The following is an 18,134-nucleotide window of genomic DNA, read 5'->3' on the forward strand; positions in this document are numbered from 1 at the left end:
TGCCTGCTGGCAAGGAGACTGAGTCAAAGGTTTCGAGACCAATGTATAGTCCCCATCTTTTAAGAGTTGTCAAATACTTGCAGGACAGTTAGAATGAGTTTTCTTAAATCCTTAGGACTAGAGATATTTGCACCTTCCTTAGGCCCTATATGATGAGGGTGTCTAAAATACTTGGCTTCAGGGAACTCTCCCCAGACAACAGGTATATCTGCACCCCTGTGCAGGCCTTCTGTAAAGTTTATTTGCATTTACTAGAAAAAAATAAGTATTTTACATACAGTCTTTCACAGGTAATAATTTTTGTTTAATTAGAAGCTAACATGGTTAGGAAGTATTTGTTTTGCTTTTGTTTCTGATCCAAGGTATCTGTCCTTCCCTGCTCAAATTCACTCCAACCTCTCCTGGAATCCTCATTCTCCTGTCTGACCAAGTGTGTCTTCTCCAAATTTTCATTCTTTCCCTTTCTCTCTCTTTCCCTTTGGCCTCTTTCTTTCTCCTCTTTTGTCCTATCTTTCCTCCTTTTCTTTTTTTCTCTATCCTTTCCTTTCTGGCTCTCATCATAACAGAGTGCCAGCTGTTATTTAAAAACAATTACTTTTGGCAAGGTGTGGTGCCACATCCCTGTAATCTCAGTGACTTGGAAGGCTGAGGCAGGAGGATCTCAAATTTGAGGCCAGCCTCAGGAACTTTGGCAAGACCCTCAATAAGTTAGACCCTATCTCAAAAAATAAGAACTAGGTATGTAGCTCAGTAGTAATGTATCCCTGGATTCCATCCCCAATTACCACCGCCCCCCACTCCCAAAACAAGACTTTTTAAAAACTGTTCAGTCCAGGTGATATTTCTATTTATATTCTTGTAATTTTACAATCATTTTTAAGGTTAAGTGTAAATGTGCAACAAGGCTATTATAAACTGCACTGCAGAAAATAAGCACTGAAAAACATAAGGCTACTTTGCAACAGAGTTAGGGAAAAAAAACTAAGATCAGGAAAATACTTATTCTGGAAGGAAAACAACAAAAACAAAAATATCTGCTAAGTAAGAAGGTAAAGAAGGGATTCTCTATGTAACATGAAGAATCTATCATTACTGTCTAAAGTTGAATCTGGCAGATCAACACTGGATCATTTAGAGCAAAACTAAACATGTAATAAAAGGCTTCATATAGTTGGAAATTTCCTCTAATGTTTCCAAAATTTGTTTTTAATATAAGCCAAAATGAATAAAAATAATTTCAATTCTTTTTTAAAAAACTAAAGAATTATATTCATAGTTTATTTGTACTAGAAATTATTCTAGAAACTTTATATGTAGCATTTCATTTAATTTAGTTCTTCTTATAACCCTGAAATACAGATGTTTTTGAAAACTGTTTTAAGAAAAAATATATACTGTCTTGTTAAATGGTGTCCATCTAGCCTCTTAACCATACATATCTTTCAGAATTCAGTATCTCAATGGAACTCTCCTATTTTTTAAGGATAGTATAGGGAGAAGAGCCAAGGCACCAAGTAAACTGGATAAGATTTGATATAGTAAGAACTGAGTAAGACACTTAGATAAGATTCAGTAGCCAAGGGGCTCTGAGTTGCCAAGTTGCTCTCTGTGAGAATTTCAGTATTCTAGATACTGGGCTGAAAAGTAGTTTCCTATATCTGAAAAAGAAAGCATATTGGCACAGAGAAAATATTTGATCACTTCTTCATCTAATCTATATGTCATATCTAATATATTTTCCATAGGTTAGATGTGTAGAACTGAGTGGCATTTTACTGATAAACTAGAAAAAGTGGTGGACCAAAGCTATATTTAGCATAGAAAATAAATAATAGAAAACAAACACTCTAAGCACAATTCTGGACTTCATGTTCTGTGAAGCTATACTTATCCACAGAGCTGTAGTTATTGGTAAACTAATTATGTCTCAGCAAATAACAACCTTATAACCTTTTATATAGCAAAGATTTAAAGAAGCAAAATTAATGATCAAGATTAGCTCTTCGGGGTAGAAGTATCTCAAATTTGAATACATCCCCCAGGAAATAATGTGACCATATGCCTTGGTTTGCTAGTACTGTTCTATTTTATGTTTGTTATGCTGGCATAAAATCGAATAGCTCCTCCCTTTCACTCTGAAGACACTCTCTCAAGCCTGGAAAGTGAAAAAAAATAATTTTATAATAGTGATATTTGGAACAAACATATTCTACATACCCACTAAGTAAACAATACAGCCCAGGCTTTCAACAGATTCACTTTCTATGATGTCAACAGGTTGACAATGACCATTTGGCAGGGCCCTTAAATGCTTTAATGGCCGAGGCAGGATGCAGCTCAGCATGAGTCAGTCCCAGAATACACATCCCAGATGCCTATTACTTTGGCTTCTTGGTCCCATTCAGAACGGAATCAATGAAAGAGGGGAGGGGACATCTGTCATTTTGGCTTAGAAGTCAATGGACAGGATTTTCCAAATAAGTAAGGTATTCCTATTAATTGCTTAGGTCTTTAGATTTTCCTAAAAATCTCAAAGAAGTAGCTATAAAGTAGCTACTTCTTTGACAGAATGTAGCTTAACTTTCTGTGATATGTAATTGTAATAAAATGGGCAAATATTAGAAAATCACTAATTTAAATTTTGTTTTTATTGATGTTTTATGGACTATTTAAAGTCTAATAAGCTTCTTAAAAATGTACAGAATTAAAGTAGTTGTGCAATAGAAATCTCACATGATCTTAGATTTATAGTTATAGCTGTTTTTATGGGTAATTTTTTTACATCTTCAAAAGTAATATTAATAATACATTTTTTAAAGAAACCAGTGTCACTACCAAGCCTTTGGATGATTGACTACCCTGTGATATTTCTTTCATCCAAGCCAGTTTATAAAGGAAGGCAAAAACAACAATAAAAGAAATGTACCAATTTATTCTCAACTAATAAAGTACTGAACATTAGGGAAAAAAAGTATGAAATAGTGGAATGTAACACAGAGCAATTCCATTACCCATTGCAGTTTTGGGTCATATACTGTATATAAAGAGTAATTACTTCATTGGTTAGAGACCACAGTGGAGGAATATAGAAATTGATGAAAGATTTTAAAATACAATTTTTTACCTGAAAGCATTTGCCAACATTCCAAAACTTTGCCAGCATTACAGAGAGACCATCTTATTTTTGTCTTTTGGTGGCCAGACAAGGAGTGGCAGTGGGCTGAGAGTACAGGAGAAACAAATACAACGAAGAGTGATCTGATTTTTAAAGAATATTAACAAATAATCATATATCAACAGTTAGGTTTTAAAGTATCTACTAAAAATAGTCTTTGGAGATACCTTAACATGACACATCCTACTAATGAAGTTTCCATATTTAATATTTGTGCATCCTGTTAGCATATAATCTGATGCTGTTCACTTTCCACCTTTGAATCTAGTTTCTGGATTTTATCTGTGTGATGAGTATCAAGGGTAGATGGTGCTATCTAAAAAGTTTCTGAACATTTTCAAATCCTTTCTTTTTGTTTATCATACTGGGGTTCTAGGGAGAAAATAAAAACTTCCTGGATAAAATAGTCACATAGTATGTTATGGTTTGAAGAATAGACTGAAGTTAGCCAGTTGCAGTCCCAATCCAAGCTGTCATTTTCCCTGAGCCTCAGTTTCCTCTTCTGTGGAGAAAAATATATTGTAGGATGGTTGAGGGGACTGAATGAACTCTTTAAAAATCACTTTGCAGTGCTTAATGACCACTGACTTATACTTCTCTCCCCAAATTACTTATAAAAATAGAAAAACACATTAAAATACCACAGTAAAACCATGCTCAGTAATTTCTAATTAATTTATTTCTTCTAAGTTCCTTCAATAATATTGGAGAAAATCAGGATAATATTCTGATTATAAAGGAAAAACAATAACTTGCAGGCTTTGAATCATTATAGGAAGGCACAAAGAAGATAAACTTCCATTATCTGAATATTTTGACACATTCCTTTCATTTTTCCCGTAACAGCCATTTAAAAAATAGAATTATATTGCCAGGTGTGGTGACCCATGCCTATAATTTCAGCAGCTTGGGAGGCTGAGGCAGGAGGATCACAGGTTCAAAACCAGCCTCACCAACTTATTGATGCCCTAAACAACTTAGCAAGACCCTGTCTCAAAAAACAAAAAGGGCTGAGGATGTGGCTCATTGTTTAAGCACTCCCCATTCAATCTCCAGTACCAAAAAAAAAAAAAAATTATATCACATTTACTTCCTACTTTTTATTTCTATTAGATCATAAGCATTTTTGTTTTCATTAAATAATAATGCTTTTGATTTCATAATTAATTCCAACCAATATATTATTGATTTTTCTTTTTGGCATTATAAACAAAACTTCAATGAAACATTTTCAGATGTTTACTGAATACGTTGGAAACATCATCCCATCACTTGTCATATTCTTTCAAATTTTTTTCCTACTTAAGACTTTAAAATTTTGGGTGGTGTTGCAGATTGAACTAGGAACTTATACATGCTAAGCATACACCAGACCACTGAACTATATGCCTAGCTCTAGCCTTCCAAATTTATGATGACTTGATATGATTTTATGTAACTATCACTATCAGATATTTCCTTGTGATCTCCTAGTAGAGCTTATATGTTTAGAAAGTTCTTTGGTATTCCAAAGTGAGTAAATAGTTTACTTATTTAAAAAATTTTTTTTTAGGTATACATCAACACAATATCTTTGTTTTTATTTTTATGTGGTGCCGAGGATTGAATCCAGTACCTCGCCAGTGCAAGGCAAGCACTCTGCCACTGAGCCACAACCCCAGCCCATCCTATATTATATTTTTATCATTTATTTTTAGCTTTCAAAAATTAACCTAGAATGTATTTGGAGCTATTTGAAGTAAATATTGAAGTAGATATGGGTTATCTCAAATAGGTTAGAGACTCTATTGAAGGTAGGATTTAATATAATTTTGTTCAAATTGTGGACATAATTGCTCAGTAACATAACACTTCCCTCTTTATGATGGTGACACATTATATATCAATCTCTATGTGCCCACATCTCACTTTAATTACTTAAGTATCTGGTCCATTAAATGCTTTTTCATTATTTCTCTTTCATAAAAATTTCTTGGCTGTACTTATTTATTATTCCCAACAAAATTTAGAAACATATCATCATATTCTCTTCAAACATTTGGGATTTGCTTGAAATTGCATTCAAACTGGAGGAAAAAAATTTAGTATTCAGTATTATAATATACAAATGTGATATATCCATATTTTCATATAGATTTTGTATATATCTTAAGTTATACCTAAATATTATATATTTTATTGTTGTGAGAAAATATTTTTCACATAATTTTGAATAAATCTTATTCTCAGCAGACTTTTCATTGTACAATCAGCAGGTTTTGACTCATTTTCTTTTTGTAGTGCTGGGGATTGAACCCAGGGCCTTGCACATACTAAGCATTGCAGTCTACCACTATCATATACTCCCCCACCCTGCCCTCCAACTGACTTTGCTATATTTAGAATAAATCACTTATAAGAGCACTTTGCTTTATGGACATAAGTTAATTTAGTTGATACTTGAGATGAGAACACTAAGGATCATGCCGACCAACTTTGTAGTTGTTTATGAACGGAACTACAAAGAGCCAATGGTTATTCATTTCATTCTAAAGTGTACAATTACATAGGTAAAATTAATGCATTTTGTTTTATTAAATGGGGGGGAAGATAAGCAGTTGATGCATCCAAGTCTATCATGACAAGTGAATTTTGACGATAGTGGGGAATGCTGAGTAGCTAATTGCTTTCTATACTGTTTTGGGTTTTGTGTGTCTCATCTACCTCATTGTTTGAAAATCTGTTTTGGCATAAGCAAGATAAATAATGTAGACAATCCTCCCATGGTAATTAAATATAAAATGAAAGCTCCAAGTAATTGACATCTACCAAAGATCAAGTTATTGTAAAACTGGCCTTCATGTCCTTGGTCCACGTATACTGCAATATCCTAGGAGGATACACACACAACTTTGATTCACTTGCCCTTGGTTTCTGGGTGGCAGGATGCCAGCCATGGCCAAGTGTTCACAGTGTAAAGTGCTTTAGACTCTTCTGAAATGAAAGTCAGTATGTAAATGTGCAACATGACATTATTATTCTAGCTTCCTGGCTGCTTTCAGCAAGCACTGACTGCCACATGAGGTCTCAAGTGTTCTGGCATAGTATGCAAGTGTTCAAAAGAAGTTAAAGTAATGAAATTGGATCTATATTTCCATAGATATTCAAGCTGGCATGGAGGAATGGAGTCATGGAATCAGGGTTGGATGGTCTCCACTAAACAGCCTAGGCAAGTGCCTGTGATGCCAGGCTACTAAGCAGAATTTTCAATCGTGAAAGGCCACCACTATTTCTTCTTCTGGGTTTAAAATTACAAAATATGCACATTTCCCTTAGGCTCACACCACTTTCTGGGTGCTTTGTGTTCAATCCCCACCCACCTCTTCCCTGGAGTGCACCAGCTTTGCTTAAATTCTGCACAAGTTTTAGGATGAACTATATAAAAAAAGGGGGGGAGGGGTAGGGAGAGGGGATTTAGTCAGAACCTTGACTAATAGTATATGCTACTGAGTAAGAGTATTACTTTTCAGTGGGTGATTAAGCTTAGTGTATATTTGATCTAGGAAGTGTCAACTTAATGGATTTCAGTTATTTGTTATTTTTTTGCAGTTTTCATTTGTACCCAGAATATTCTGCTGCTGAATTATCTGAAGCCACAACCAAACATGGGTCTATGGGTGGTAGGGTCAAGAAAACTGGATTTGCTACGTAGAATATTGATGGGTTCTGAGTCACTGCAAAATCCAGGTTTGCTAATATTGAGATCTGTCCTCTCTTTCACACCCTATCCCCCAACTCCCTCAATGTCTCTTTTAATCAGCCTAAGAACAAAAGAATTCAAGTCTGCTGGGTCACAACCATTTTCATAGCAGCACAGGTCTATGATGCTGGGTACTCTTCCTCCTCATGTCCCTAATATCCTGAAATTTTCATAAGCTTCAATTATCCATCTACGTATAGAAAGTTTATTTAAATTTTAAATATGAGGAACAATGCAAAGAATTCAAGCACTAAAGGATATATTTTATTCATACAGAATTTCTTTTTTTATTGCATTTTAGGACAGTGAAAAAAAGGGATTTATAAATAAAATCTATGCCATCCAGGAGGTATGTGTGAGTGTCCAGAACATCCTAGATGAAGTGGCTTCCTTTGGCGAAAGGATAAAGAAGTGAGTGATGCTGACATGTGAGCCCTGGCCTTCTGTGGGACAGGGTATCCATTTATTTCTTGAAGGGTGAAATGCCACATTCATTTTGGCAGGACATACTCCTTCTGGGTGATCTATTGCTCAGTTTCATCATCATTTACTTTGTTTCTGCCAGTCTTTGGTTTTATGAAAGTTCTGTCAATTTCTTCCCTGAAATTTAGAACATATTGGTTGGAAAGAAGTCATACTTGTAGCTTTGAAGAAATAACACCGTCCTAAACTTTAGCACATTTTTCACAGTGAAAGACTTTGTTCTTAAATGGAATATGCAATCATGATAGAAAAAAATAAATCAAGCTAAATGATGATTTCAGGTAATGAAGACACTTGTATTTTATTATTGGTCTAGTTATAGTTTCAAGTTACTCTATATTTAAAAAAATATTATGTATAGCACCCTACAGAAATATTCCTATACTCTATTCCTCCCGCCCACCTCAGGGATTGAACCTAGAGGTGCTTTACCACTGAACCATATCCCCAGCCCTTTGTATTTTTTTATTTTGAGACAGGGCCTCACTAAGTTGGTTATGATCTCACTAAATTGGGGAGGTTGTCTTGAACTTGAGATCCTCCTGACTTAGCCTCCCAAGTCACTGGGATTACAGGCCTCCATGCCCGGCCCTAAACTCAGATATTTTAGTTTAAATATCTGAGATCATAATTATCAATGAAACAAACTTTTGCCATCTAGAAAAAATCACAGAATTTTTATACTTAAAAATTCGAATCTTGGGCTGGGGATGTGGCTCAAGCAGTAGCGTGCTCGCGGCGCTGGGTTCAATCCTCAGCATAAAAATAAAGATGTTGTGTCCACCGAAAACTAAAAAATAAATATTAAAAAATTCTCTCTTTTTTAAAAAAATATTAGAATCTTAATTTTTTATACAGCTTCATTGAGAGCTAACATAAAATTAAGGAACTTACTTTATCTTATTGTTTTATTATTTTATTTACTAATACATTTTTAAAAATTAGCCAGGTGTGGTGGTACATGCCTATAGTCCCAGCAACTTGGGAGGCTGAGGTAGAAGGATTTCAAGTTCAAGGTAAGCCTGGGCAGCTTAGTGAGACTCTGTCTCAAGGTTAAAAATTAAAAAGGACTTAAAAGGGCTGGGGTTGTAGCTCTATAGTAAATTGCCTCTAGGTTCAATCACCAATACCCCCTCCCCCGAAAAAAGTTTACTTAGGAAAAAAAAAAAAAACCGGTAAGGTGAATTTACAGTAATTGGTTATGAGTTGAAGCCATGCTAAGGCCTCATAAACTACATGAAACTGGCCTGTGTAATGATTGCTAATGATCTAGTCAAGAAGGGGTACAATGTATCTGGATAAGCCTGGTTTTCTTAGTTTAAATATCAATCTTTTTTATTGATAACCTAAAGTATTCTGCAGATTTAGATCCTTGGACATACACAGAATTTGAAAGGAGTCAATTATTTAAACAAAAGGTGTGAATCATTCATTGGTCCTTTCTCTCTCACTCGCAAATGTACCCCTAAACAATATTCAGCCTTGGACTTTAAAAGACTCACTCCCACGCCTTTTCTCTCTCCTTCTTCCTCCCTGTGCTATTTCTAAGAATGTTCCCTGTACTCTCTACCCTATCCACTGAAGCATAGTGTGGCCTAAATTTGGGGCATTGGTAGCCCTAAATTTGGGACATTCTTTTTACTTTTCTCCGGAGTACATCATATACTGATAATGTGATGGAAACCTCTCATTTATACCAGAAGACCATGGATCAGCTCTGAGATCAGACTAATGAACACCTGAGGGAAAGAAAGCTTTTTTAACTCTGAATGGTGGGAGGACTCAAACAGAGAACATGATGGCTAGCTGAAGGATATGATCAGAGTCTGGAGGTGGACCAGCTCTGGGGGAACCTGGGCTTTGTAGAATTTTCTGTGCTGAGGTACAGGAATATGGCATAAGATTGAGTAAGTCTTACAGGAGCTATATCTTCTGTAAAACAATATTTTGGATACCAAAAAAGCAAAGTTCCCCTGGGGTCACATAAGATTAAAAACATCATCCAGAAAGCAGATTCAGAAGTGATCTTTAAGCACAAAATGAAATCTCTATAAATACCATGTCTTGTTACTAAATAATCATTCCAGAACTTTCTTGAATTGCAGCTCTGTTTTTGGGGAAGAGCATATTCTAGATTTAGATTCCATAATGCAAAATGTAGAAACAGAAAAGGGCAAGCTTTTTTCCCTACCACTAGCTACAGTGGTGAGGATTCTTTGCCATCTATCCTTCCAGTAAGAGAAAGAAAAACACAGGGAGTCCTTCAGTGGGGCTGCCCAGAAGGAAGGTTTTCCAAACGAAGTGCCAGTGCCCTCACACATGGAGTGGTGTGATGGATGGCTCTGAACTGAGCCGTAGGAAAGAAAGCCTTCTGTTCTCTCCACAAGCAGGCAGAAGCAAGGAAAGCACAGGTGTCCATCAAGGAAGTAAAGCATGAACCTTACCTACTGACACAGTCTCAGTATGCTCACTCTGACCATAAGAGGAAAAAACAAAGAAAAGCCAAAAATCCAAGGGTTATTGAAAACAGGACAGCCAACTTATCCAATTTTGAATCAACTTATCCAACTTTGGATCGTTTACTAGAACAAACAATTTTAGGTAACAATGAACCTAAGGAGACACAAAAAAGCAAGCTAAAAGACATAAAGCTAAGGAACAACTCTTATGTGTTAAGCTGAGGTATAGTATAGGAAAAAAATTTCTTAGTAATCACCCTTCATTGGATCAAAACTGCCCTGACAAACCCCACTCCAAATGACTATAACATGCATTACCAAGAAATTAGAAGAAATAAATTTTGTATTTTCTGAATTGTGTTTGGAGTCCTTCTCACTGGAAGAAATGACACACTTTAGACTCCTGGAGTTGATTATCTCTGATCACCTTGAATCACATAAATATGCTGCATCACAACCAATCTTTCTTGATATAACAGAAGCTATCCTAATGTTCTAAAGGAGATAACCTAGGGTTAGAGATGTTGACTCATACAACAGAATCCAGGCTTTGAATATAGATCTCTTTACTTCTTGGCTCTTTTCATCAAACTACTGTTAGACTCAGTAGACACAATATGTTAGTTTCTCTTTGGTACTGAACATTATAGAGATTTCAAAAAAATGCAATGGTGTATCTGTAAATAGTGATGTATTTGTATACCTAACCTAGAGGCTCAATGCATTTCTATTTATTCTATAATTTTGTTATCTGAGATTCATCACAGAACTTCTACACAGAAAGCCTTAAATAGAATCTTTCCATCTTTCATTTCCTTGATTCTCTACACTCTTTAAAAAAAATGTTCTACATCATCTTTTTTGTGTGTGTGTCTTCATTTTCCCTGTTGTTCCACTAAATTATTTCCCCATTTCCTTACTTTTTGTAACATCCCCTACTCTTGTTCATTGATCCTGTTTCTGCTTTTATCGTGTCTTACTGTTAATACTTACTGTCTTGTAGCCCTCTGGGACCAAGTCCTCCACGTTATCAATCACCAGCAGTATAGCAACACTATAGACCCATTAACCCCAGCCTACTATAAGCATACTTTTCCAGTTTGTATTCCCTTTTCACAGTTTATCCTACAAATCCATCATGTGCCATTCTCTCCCAAAGTACTAGAGGGAGAATAACAGGCAATGCTGATGTTATTTCTTAATTACCTATCTATTCCTGAGGAGAAGGGCAATAATAGCAGGTAAAGCTTTATAAGGTTAATTGCTTTGTCCCCCTTTCCTTATTTATAATTCCATTTGAAACATAACTGAGTAAGAATTCTAAAATTTAGAGGGTTTACATCAAAGTATAAGAACTGTGTCTATAGACAACTGCTAGAAACATTTTATTCCCAATGTGGGAAAAACTGAGTGAAGGTTGGTAGAGGGAAGAATGCCCAGGGTAGTTCCACTCCTAAAAAACAAAACAAAACAAAAACAAAGAAAGAAAAGGAGGCTGGGTATTAGTTTTAGCAGGAGAAAAATGAATCTTTTTACCATGTGGGGAGTCACACAAACAGTACAATAGCTCTTTTTGCTAAAGAGTTAGGTAATAGAATGTTAGTTCCTCTTTGATAAGTGAATTACATAGATTTCAAAGAGTACAAGTGATTAGACTCTGAAGTTGTCCACTACAATCCAAGTGGGCTTCTATATTCATGGAATTGAGCAAATCTTGAGTAACCTGTGTCCTCTGATAAGCCTACCACATTGGCTTCTACTCCAGAGAAAAATGCAGACTGATTAGGTTCCAAATTAGTCAAAATCACATTTATTTTAATCTTTGTTTGAAAAAGGTGTGAAGTGCTCAGATTGCTGATGTGTTATATTTTTCACTTAGTACTTTCAACTGGACTGTTCCATTCTTAAGCTGGCTGGCCATTGTAGCCCTCTGTGTGTTCACAATCATCCTGTACTTCGTTCCACTACGATACATTGTCCTTGTCTGGGGTAAGTAAAAAGTCTTTAAAAAAAATTTTTTTAAGTGTCTTAACTGTTAAGAATAAACTATTTTTAAGGGATGAGTTATACTCTCAGTAGTTCACTATATTTATGGTCATGTGGCTATTCTATGATGAAATGAGACAGATCAGTTAAAAATCACAACAGTGTAAAGATTTAGGTCTACCTGAAAAATGCATTTTTCTTATCTGGCACCATAGGCTCTATCAGACTATAAAGGTGTAGTTGTGCAGATTCTTCATATATCAAAGTATAGCTTTGTCTAGATACTGTTATGATTTATTTTCACCACTTACACACAAACAGGAGCATTTTGATCCATATGGTCCATTTAGGACAATATGCTTTTTTGCTGTGGTACATTATTCTGTGGAAATGTATGTAAACATGGTACTGTTTATGGCTATTTAAGAGGTCACCTTTAAGATTCAGGAGAAGGGTTGTTGGCATTTATAGGCTTCTTAGGAACAAAAATACTTGTTTTATACATAATGAACAAGAATGCTTCTACAAAAAGCTACTTGAAAGGTGATATTTTTAAATCTAAATTTTAATATGATTTTGCTGCATGCTAACAATTCCTACATACCTAGCTCCATTTAAGAGATAATTTATTTCAGCATTCTTTATAATGTGTCACCCCCACTTCTTTCGTGACAGAGTTCTTGGTTTACAAATCCCCTTTTCAGTCTTTAAGATCTAACATATACAACTACAACATTAATGACATATATAAACAAGATGGGGCAGAGTAAGTCTCTACTTGTCCTTGCCTACATACACATACGTCTAAGATTGCTAAAGTAAAATGCAAAGAATACCAATGGATCTTAACTTCAGAAAACATGTTTACACTGAAAGGAAAGAGATTAAAGGGAGTTTTTTATTCTCTGTTTTCAAGACCTTAAAAGAAATATTCTGGAATAAAGTAATCTGTTGCCAAGGCCTCTACTCTTAAGATTCCTATTTCCATATTCTTTTTTGGCCCATCTTTAGCAGGCCTTCCAACCCCTTACCATCACTTTTAAACATGGGGTGGGTGACAATTATTTTTTCCTATCTTAATTACTATAATTAACAGAAATTCAGTTATGATACTATACAAGGAATGAAGCATTTCCACCATATTCTTATTTTCTATTGTATATTCAAGCCCTCATCTGTTGTTCCTTTCTGATATTAAAGCAGATGTTCTATTATTGAAGGAATCAAGGTACATTATCATGTGTGGTAGCTTATTAACACAACCTAATAGGGTCACACTTGCCAAGCCATCTCTGCTACTAAACACCCTCACCAACCCAACCTACTTTCCCAGGTTCTTAGAAACTGGAGGTCATGGCCAACATCTGGCTATGTAACCTATGGGGCCTCACTGGCTAGCTGTCTTAAAAGTAATTTTAGAGAATGTGTTTGGGTCTCTTGTTTCATCAAATGAAATAAAACAAGAATATGCTTTCAATGGTAGGTAGCCAGAAATATAAGAAAGTTCTTACATGATAATACAGAGACCAAAGTCAAGATTCCAGTTCATTCTGTATGAACTTCATGAAGAAGAGTTGAGATGATCTAGTTTGTTTCAGTTTTTGTCAGTGTGTTGATTTCATGTACAACTATTTTTTGAGAAAAAGCTGATAGCAATCCCTCTCCTAATGCTTGAAAAAAATCAAGGTCATGTGTCTTCTAGGCATTTAGCTTGTTTAAGGGCAAAACCTCCCCACAAAAAAAGATATATCTTTTGAAAAGGGGAAAGCCAATCAAGTAGACTTCCTGCCTTAACAATCTCAATCTAAAAATACAGGAAGACAATTTTCATCATAGCCTTATCATTCCTTATAGCTATGCCCATTTGTGTCCAAAACAGAAAGCTTTTCTTGCTAAAAAGGAACAAAATGTGCAAAGAGAAAGAGCAGCAGCTAAGTTGGGAAAAGGGGAGAAGCAGGAAAGCAACATAGGTTGCTTTATTCAGTCAAGGTTGAGGGGTAGCATATAAGCAAGATCTTCAAATCACTGTAATACTTTTGCCAGACAAATGCTCTGTATAACTTCAAACTTTGGAGATTTCTATGTTTGACCTATCATTTTTTTAGGCATCAATAAATTTACAAAAAAACTTCGGAGTCCATATGCAATTGATAACAATGAGCTACTTGACTTCCTTTCCAGAGTCCCTTCAGATGTACAGGTGGTATGTATAATTATTACTTTGATGAAATGTGGCACTGAGTTTTAACTTTTATATCCTTTCAATGTCAAAGTTTTAGAAAAGCCAGGTAAAGTTAATAAAGACTGTGGAAGATTTTCCCAGTCAGGACGTTAGTCAACTTGGAGTGTTATCCAAGAAAAATTTAGCAAAGAATGGCGAGTGTGAAAATCAGAGTATGCTGCATAAAGAACCTACCAGAGGGGCTGGAGTTGTGGCTCAGCAGTAGAGCGCTCGCCTAGCACTGAGAGGCCCTGTTCGATCCTCAGCACCACATAATAAATAAATAAATAAATAAATAAATAAATAAATAAATAAATAAATAAAATAAAGTTATTGTATCCAACTACAATTAAAAAAATAAATATTTTTTTAAAAAAACCTACCAGAGTTGTCAGGAAGAATCCTCCTTTACCTAAGTTCAGCTGGAGTTTGTCATCATGACCTGATGGGAGAAAATAGGACTATTAAATGAGAGTAAAATTTGTCAGTAGACACTTAAGACAAAAAAATTTATTTCTAGAGTATGCACATTTAAGTGAGTTTTAAAGATGCATATTTTAGATCACTGAGGGGGAGGAAGCTGACTACTTTTTAAAGAATGGGGCACATTTTTAAAATACTTTGAAATCCTTCAAGGTTAAAGTCCATTAAACCATCAACTATTTTCAGAATAAGTTTTTTTTTTTTTTTTTTTAATCAAAATCTTTAAGGTGAGTTGTAGCTAATAACTTTTTCCTGTTTCAGTTCAGTTTTTCATTTGATATGTATGAGAATGGGCTGGATGAAGATTAAGACAGTATGCAACAGACAGTAAACTGCAAAGAACCATTATCCAGTCCTTCAAAACAGATTGAGATAGTTTTGCTTTTCATGTATTATGGTCAGTGAAGACCCTAGCCCATTACCAAAGTTCACATCAGGGTTCCATGAAGTTTTTGGTAGGATTTCCTTTCTGACTTCTGCTCTATCATTCTTATTGTTTTGTGCATCCCAGCTGCAGATCCCATAATGCTCTAGAGCATTCCACCCCCCTCCCCCAGCATAGTCTTTCATTGCTTTGCTTTTCCTTCCTTTGCCAGAAAGTGGCCACCTGACCAGTTTTTCTCTGAACTCTGTTTAAACAGGTGCAATACCAAGAACTGAAACCAGATCCTTCTCATAGCCCATATAAAAGGAAGAAAAACAATCTTGGCTAGCCAGCTCCCAGCACTGAGGAGACCAGCATCTGTTTGGGAAGATAAAAGAAAAAGCCTTCAGCCTCTGCAGCATTTCCTTTCTTTCTGCTTTTTATTTATTTTGCCTTTTTATCATGATAGAATTTGTAAATATTGTACAAAGGCATATGTCTTTGGAAATATACTTCCATTGTACAGACTCAACTTGATAACAGTTTAACTACTACTGTGTGAAAGTCTTATTAGCTATGGATAATAATATAATATACCGAAAGAACAAATGTAAGGGTGATAACACTGGAAGACACACACTTCTCTAATTACAAGTAGAAGAACCAGAATATTAGATAAAATGCTTAACTCTGATTAAAATCAAATTAACATTTAAATTTTATGTAGATTTAAAGTTTTTCTTAAATGTGACTATTTTTTATCTGAAAGGTAATCCATTACATTTTTCTATGTTTTATACATTTCAAGAAAGGGCAAATCCCAAAGTCTGAATTGAAAAGGACACACTTCAATCTAATGTAAATCCTGTCTTTAGATCCTGACATTCACTCCTGTGCAAATTACTTAGGTATGACTAGGCTGATTTTAAACTAATGAGTGCAGGCACATTCAACCCCTCAAGAGAATCTGAGATTCTGTAAAGAAAAGTTATAAACCTTCTATCATTCCATCTAAGAACTTAAAATCTCTCCAGGACTATATAACATAAATACTGCCAGGTTTATAAATGATTGCCTATCTGAATTTTTGTATCTACCAAAGTTAGTAAATTAGCAACCCAATTCAATTGTCAAAAATACTAAGCAAAAGAAATCCATATTGCTTTTGGTATCAAATTATGTATTTGTGCATCTAAAAACATTTAATACTCAAGTGTTCTCACAGAAAAAAAAAATATTTGATTTTTCATTAAGTTCCTGAAATGCTTTAATGCATACTATGATTTTGTTAGTGTGAATTTAAATGTAGAGGAGAATGCAGTGTGCTAAGCGATATGCCAGTGTTTCATTACATTCATTTATGAAAAAATAATTCTTGATAATATGAATGCATGAGAACCTGTTTTGTAAAATAAACTGCTTGGGGGGTTGCCTTTAAAAATGTTTCACTACTTACCATAGAATCTATACTTAAAAACTGCATTCCCAAGACTCTTACAGTGGCTTTTATACCTATCTCCCTGGTATATCGAGGGAACATACCTCTAGAGAAAGAAACCATTTGGGCAGCGAGAATCTTACTTCTCTAACTTGGTAGGCAACTTTAGCTCAGTTGAAACTGCTGCAGACAATGTTTTGCACTACTTTCTTAATAATAGACTGGGATAGGGAATAATAGACTGGTGGGGATTATGTTGGAAGATGTAGAAAAGCAGAAAATATATATTTCACGCTAAAGGAAGATTCTTTAAATAATAAACAATCTCATCAAAGCTGATTTTTAAAAGTATTTTTATTTAGAGATATGTTGTTGAATACTATTTCTTATAATAGAACTATTTTGATCTGTTTATACACTATGCTTGAAAGAATGTCAATTAAATTATCTTTCTACAGAAAGGCTTTGACCTCATTATGCTCTATTTAGTGCATCATGTTTAAAATGACATGCTTTACCTCTGCATACCATCACTGTTTGTTGCTAAAACATTACTTCATGAAGTTGATGTTACTACCGAGAGTCTGATAATTTGTTTAAAATAACTTGATTATACCTTGTGTGAGATTTATGTCTGTGCTGACAATGTCTTCTCAGATGTCTATAAGCCTGATATTCTACAACCTCAGATGTATTTAGTGAATCGTAACCATTAACATGACTAATTTTGTTTCATTGTATCAAGTTTCAGATGTTTAGTTCAATGATAATGTTGACTACATATTCACTGCATTAAATAGAAAAGAAAATAATCTTTTCTATGTGTAATCAATACTTTTTTTTTGGCTAAGAGGATGGGGGATTGCGTGCATATTCTTAAATGACACTACACTTGGCTTCTCCTGAATCTTCAATGAAGCTCAGCACTGGGTTCAATCCTCAGCACCACATAAAAATAAATAAAATAAAATAAAGGCATTGTGTCCACCTACAATTAAAAAAGATATTTTAAAAAAAATTGGAAAAAAAACTCAATGAAGCTGAGAGTAGTAACTAGCTTGAGGCTAAGTATAAAAGTGATAGTCAGGTAAATCATCACTGCCTTTTGAAACTATTACACTCACAGGATGAAACAAACTGTCTTGAATTTTAACTATTTCCCCTTCTCACATAGGCATACCTTTCTCTTAAGAACTATGTAATCTGTCTTGGTTTTGATTTGTGATGCAAATATTTCAAAATATCTTAAGAGACTGAATGTTACTTTATTTTATTTAGACTGCTAAATATAGTAAATATTATGAACTACTAAATATTTTCCTCAGCATTTTTTAGTGAGTAAATTCATTGAAAGTTGTTATATTTACATTCCAAATTATCACCATTAATTTTGATAATTCGCAAGAAATGCATATCTGTCCATATTTTTAAACTTGATCTCCACCTTAGAAACAACTATTTAATAGCTGTTCATATTGGTACTGTCCCAGACTCACACTGATAATTCTACAGGAATTCCCAATTATTTTTGAGCTATTTTATATACTATGATAATGTGAATTGGGAGATTCTTTAAATTACTTCGCTCTGTGATATATTTATTGAGTACCTACTGTATGACCCTATCATAGGCAATGTTCAAACTAATGGTAGTATATTAAAACCAAACCTGAAGTTGAATTATAGTGAAAGGTAAATTTAACTGATACTTTTCTGAAAATAACTTTTATAGAATTTTTATTTGCATTTAAATGTGAATAAAAACTTTACAGTAAGCACTTTATCC

General features: G+C 34.6%; 1 protein-coding gene across 2 annotated transcripts in view; it reads left to right on the forward strand.

The window, feature by feature from the left end:
* Positions 1-17,160, forward strand: part of Mctp1 (multiple C2 and transmembrane domain containing 1) — a 531,756-nt gene extending 514,596 nt beyond the window's left edge. For both annotated transcript variants that reach the window (XM_071612401.1, XM_071612402.1), the window contains 4 exons: positions 7,216-7,325; positions 11,736-11,845; positions 13,948-14,045; positions 15,188-17,160. In XM_071612401.1, the coding sequence (XP_071468502.1) occupies positions 7,216-7,325; positions 11,736-11,845; positions 13,948-14,045; positions 15,188-15,259 (390 nt within the window). In that variant the 3' untranslated portion in view covers positions 15,260-17,160. The remainder of the gene's footprint in view (positions 1-7,215; positions 7,326-11,735; positions 11,846-13,947; positions 14,046-15,187) is intronic.
* The last annotated feature ends 974 nt before the right edge of the window (positions 17,161-18,134 follow it).

This window comes from Marmota flaviventris, chromosome 5 (assembly GCF_047511675.1).
Source record: "Marmota flaviventris isolate mMarFla1 chromosome 5, mMarFla1.hap1, whole genome shotgun sequence".
Lineage (NCBI taxonomy): Eukaryota > Metazoa > Chordata > Mammalia > Rodentia > Sciuridae > Marmota > Marmota flaviventris.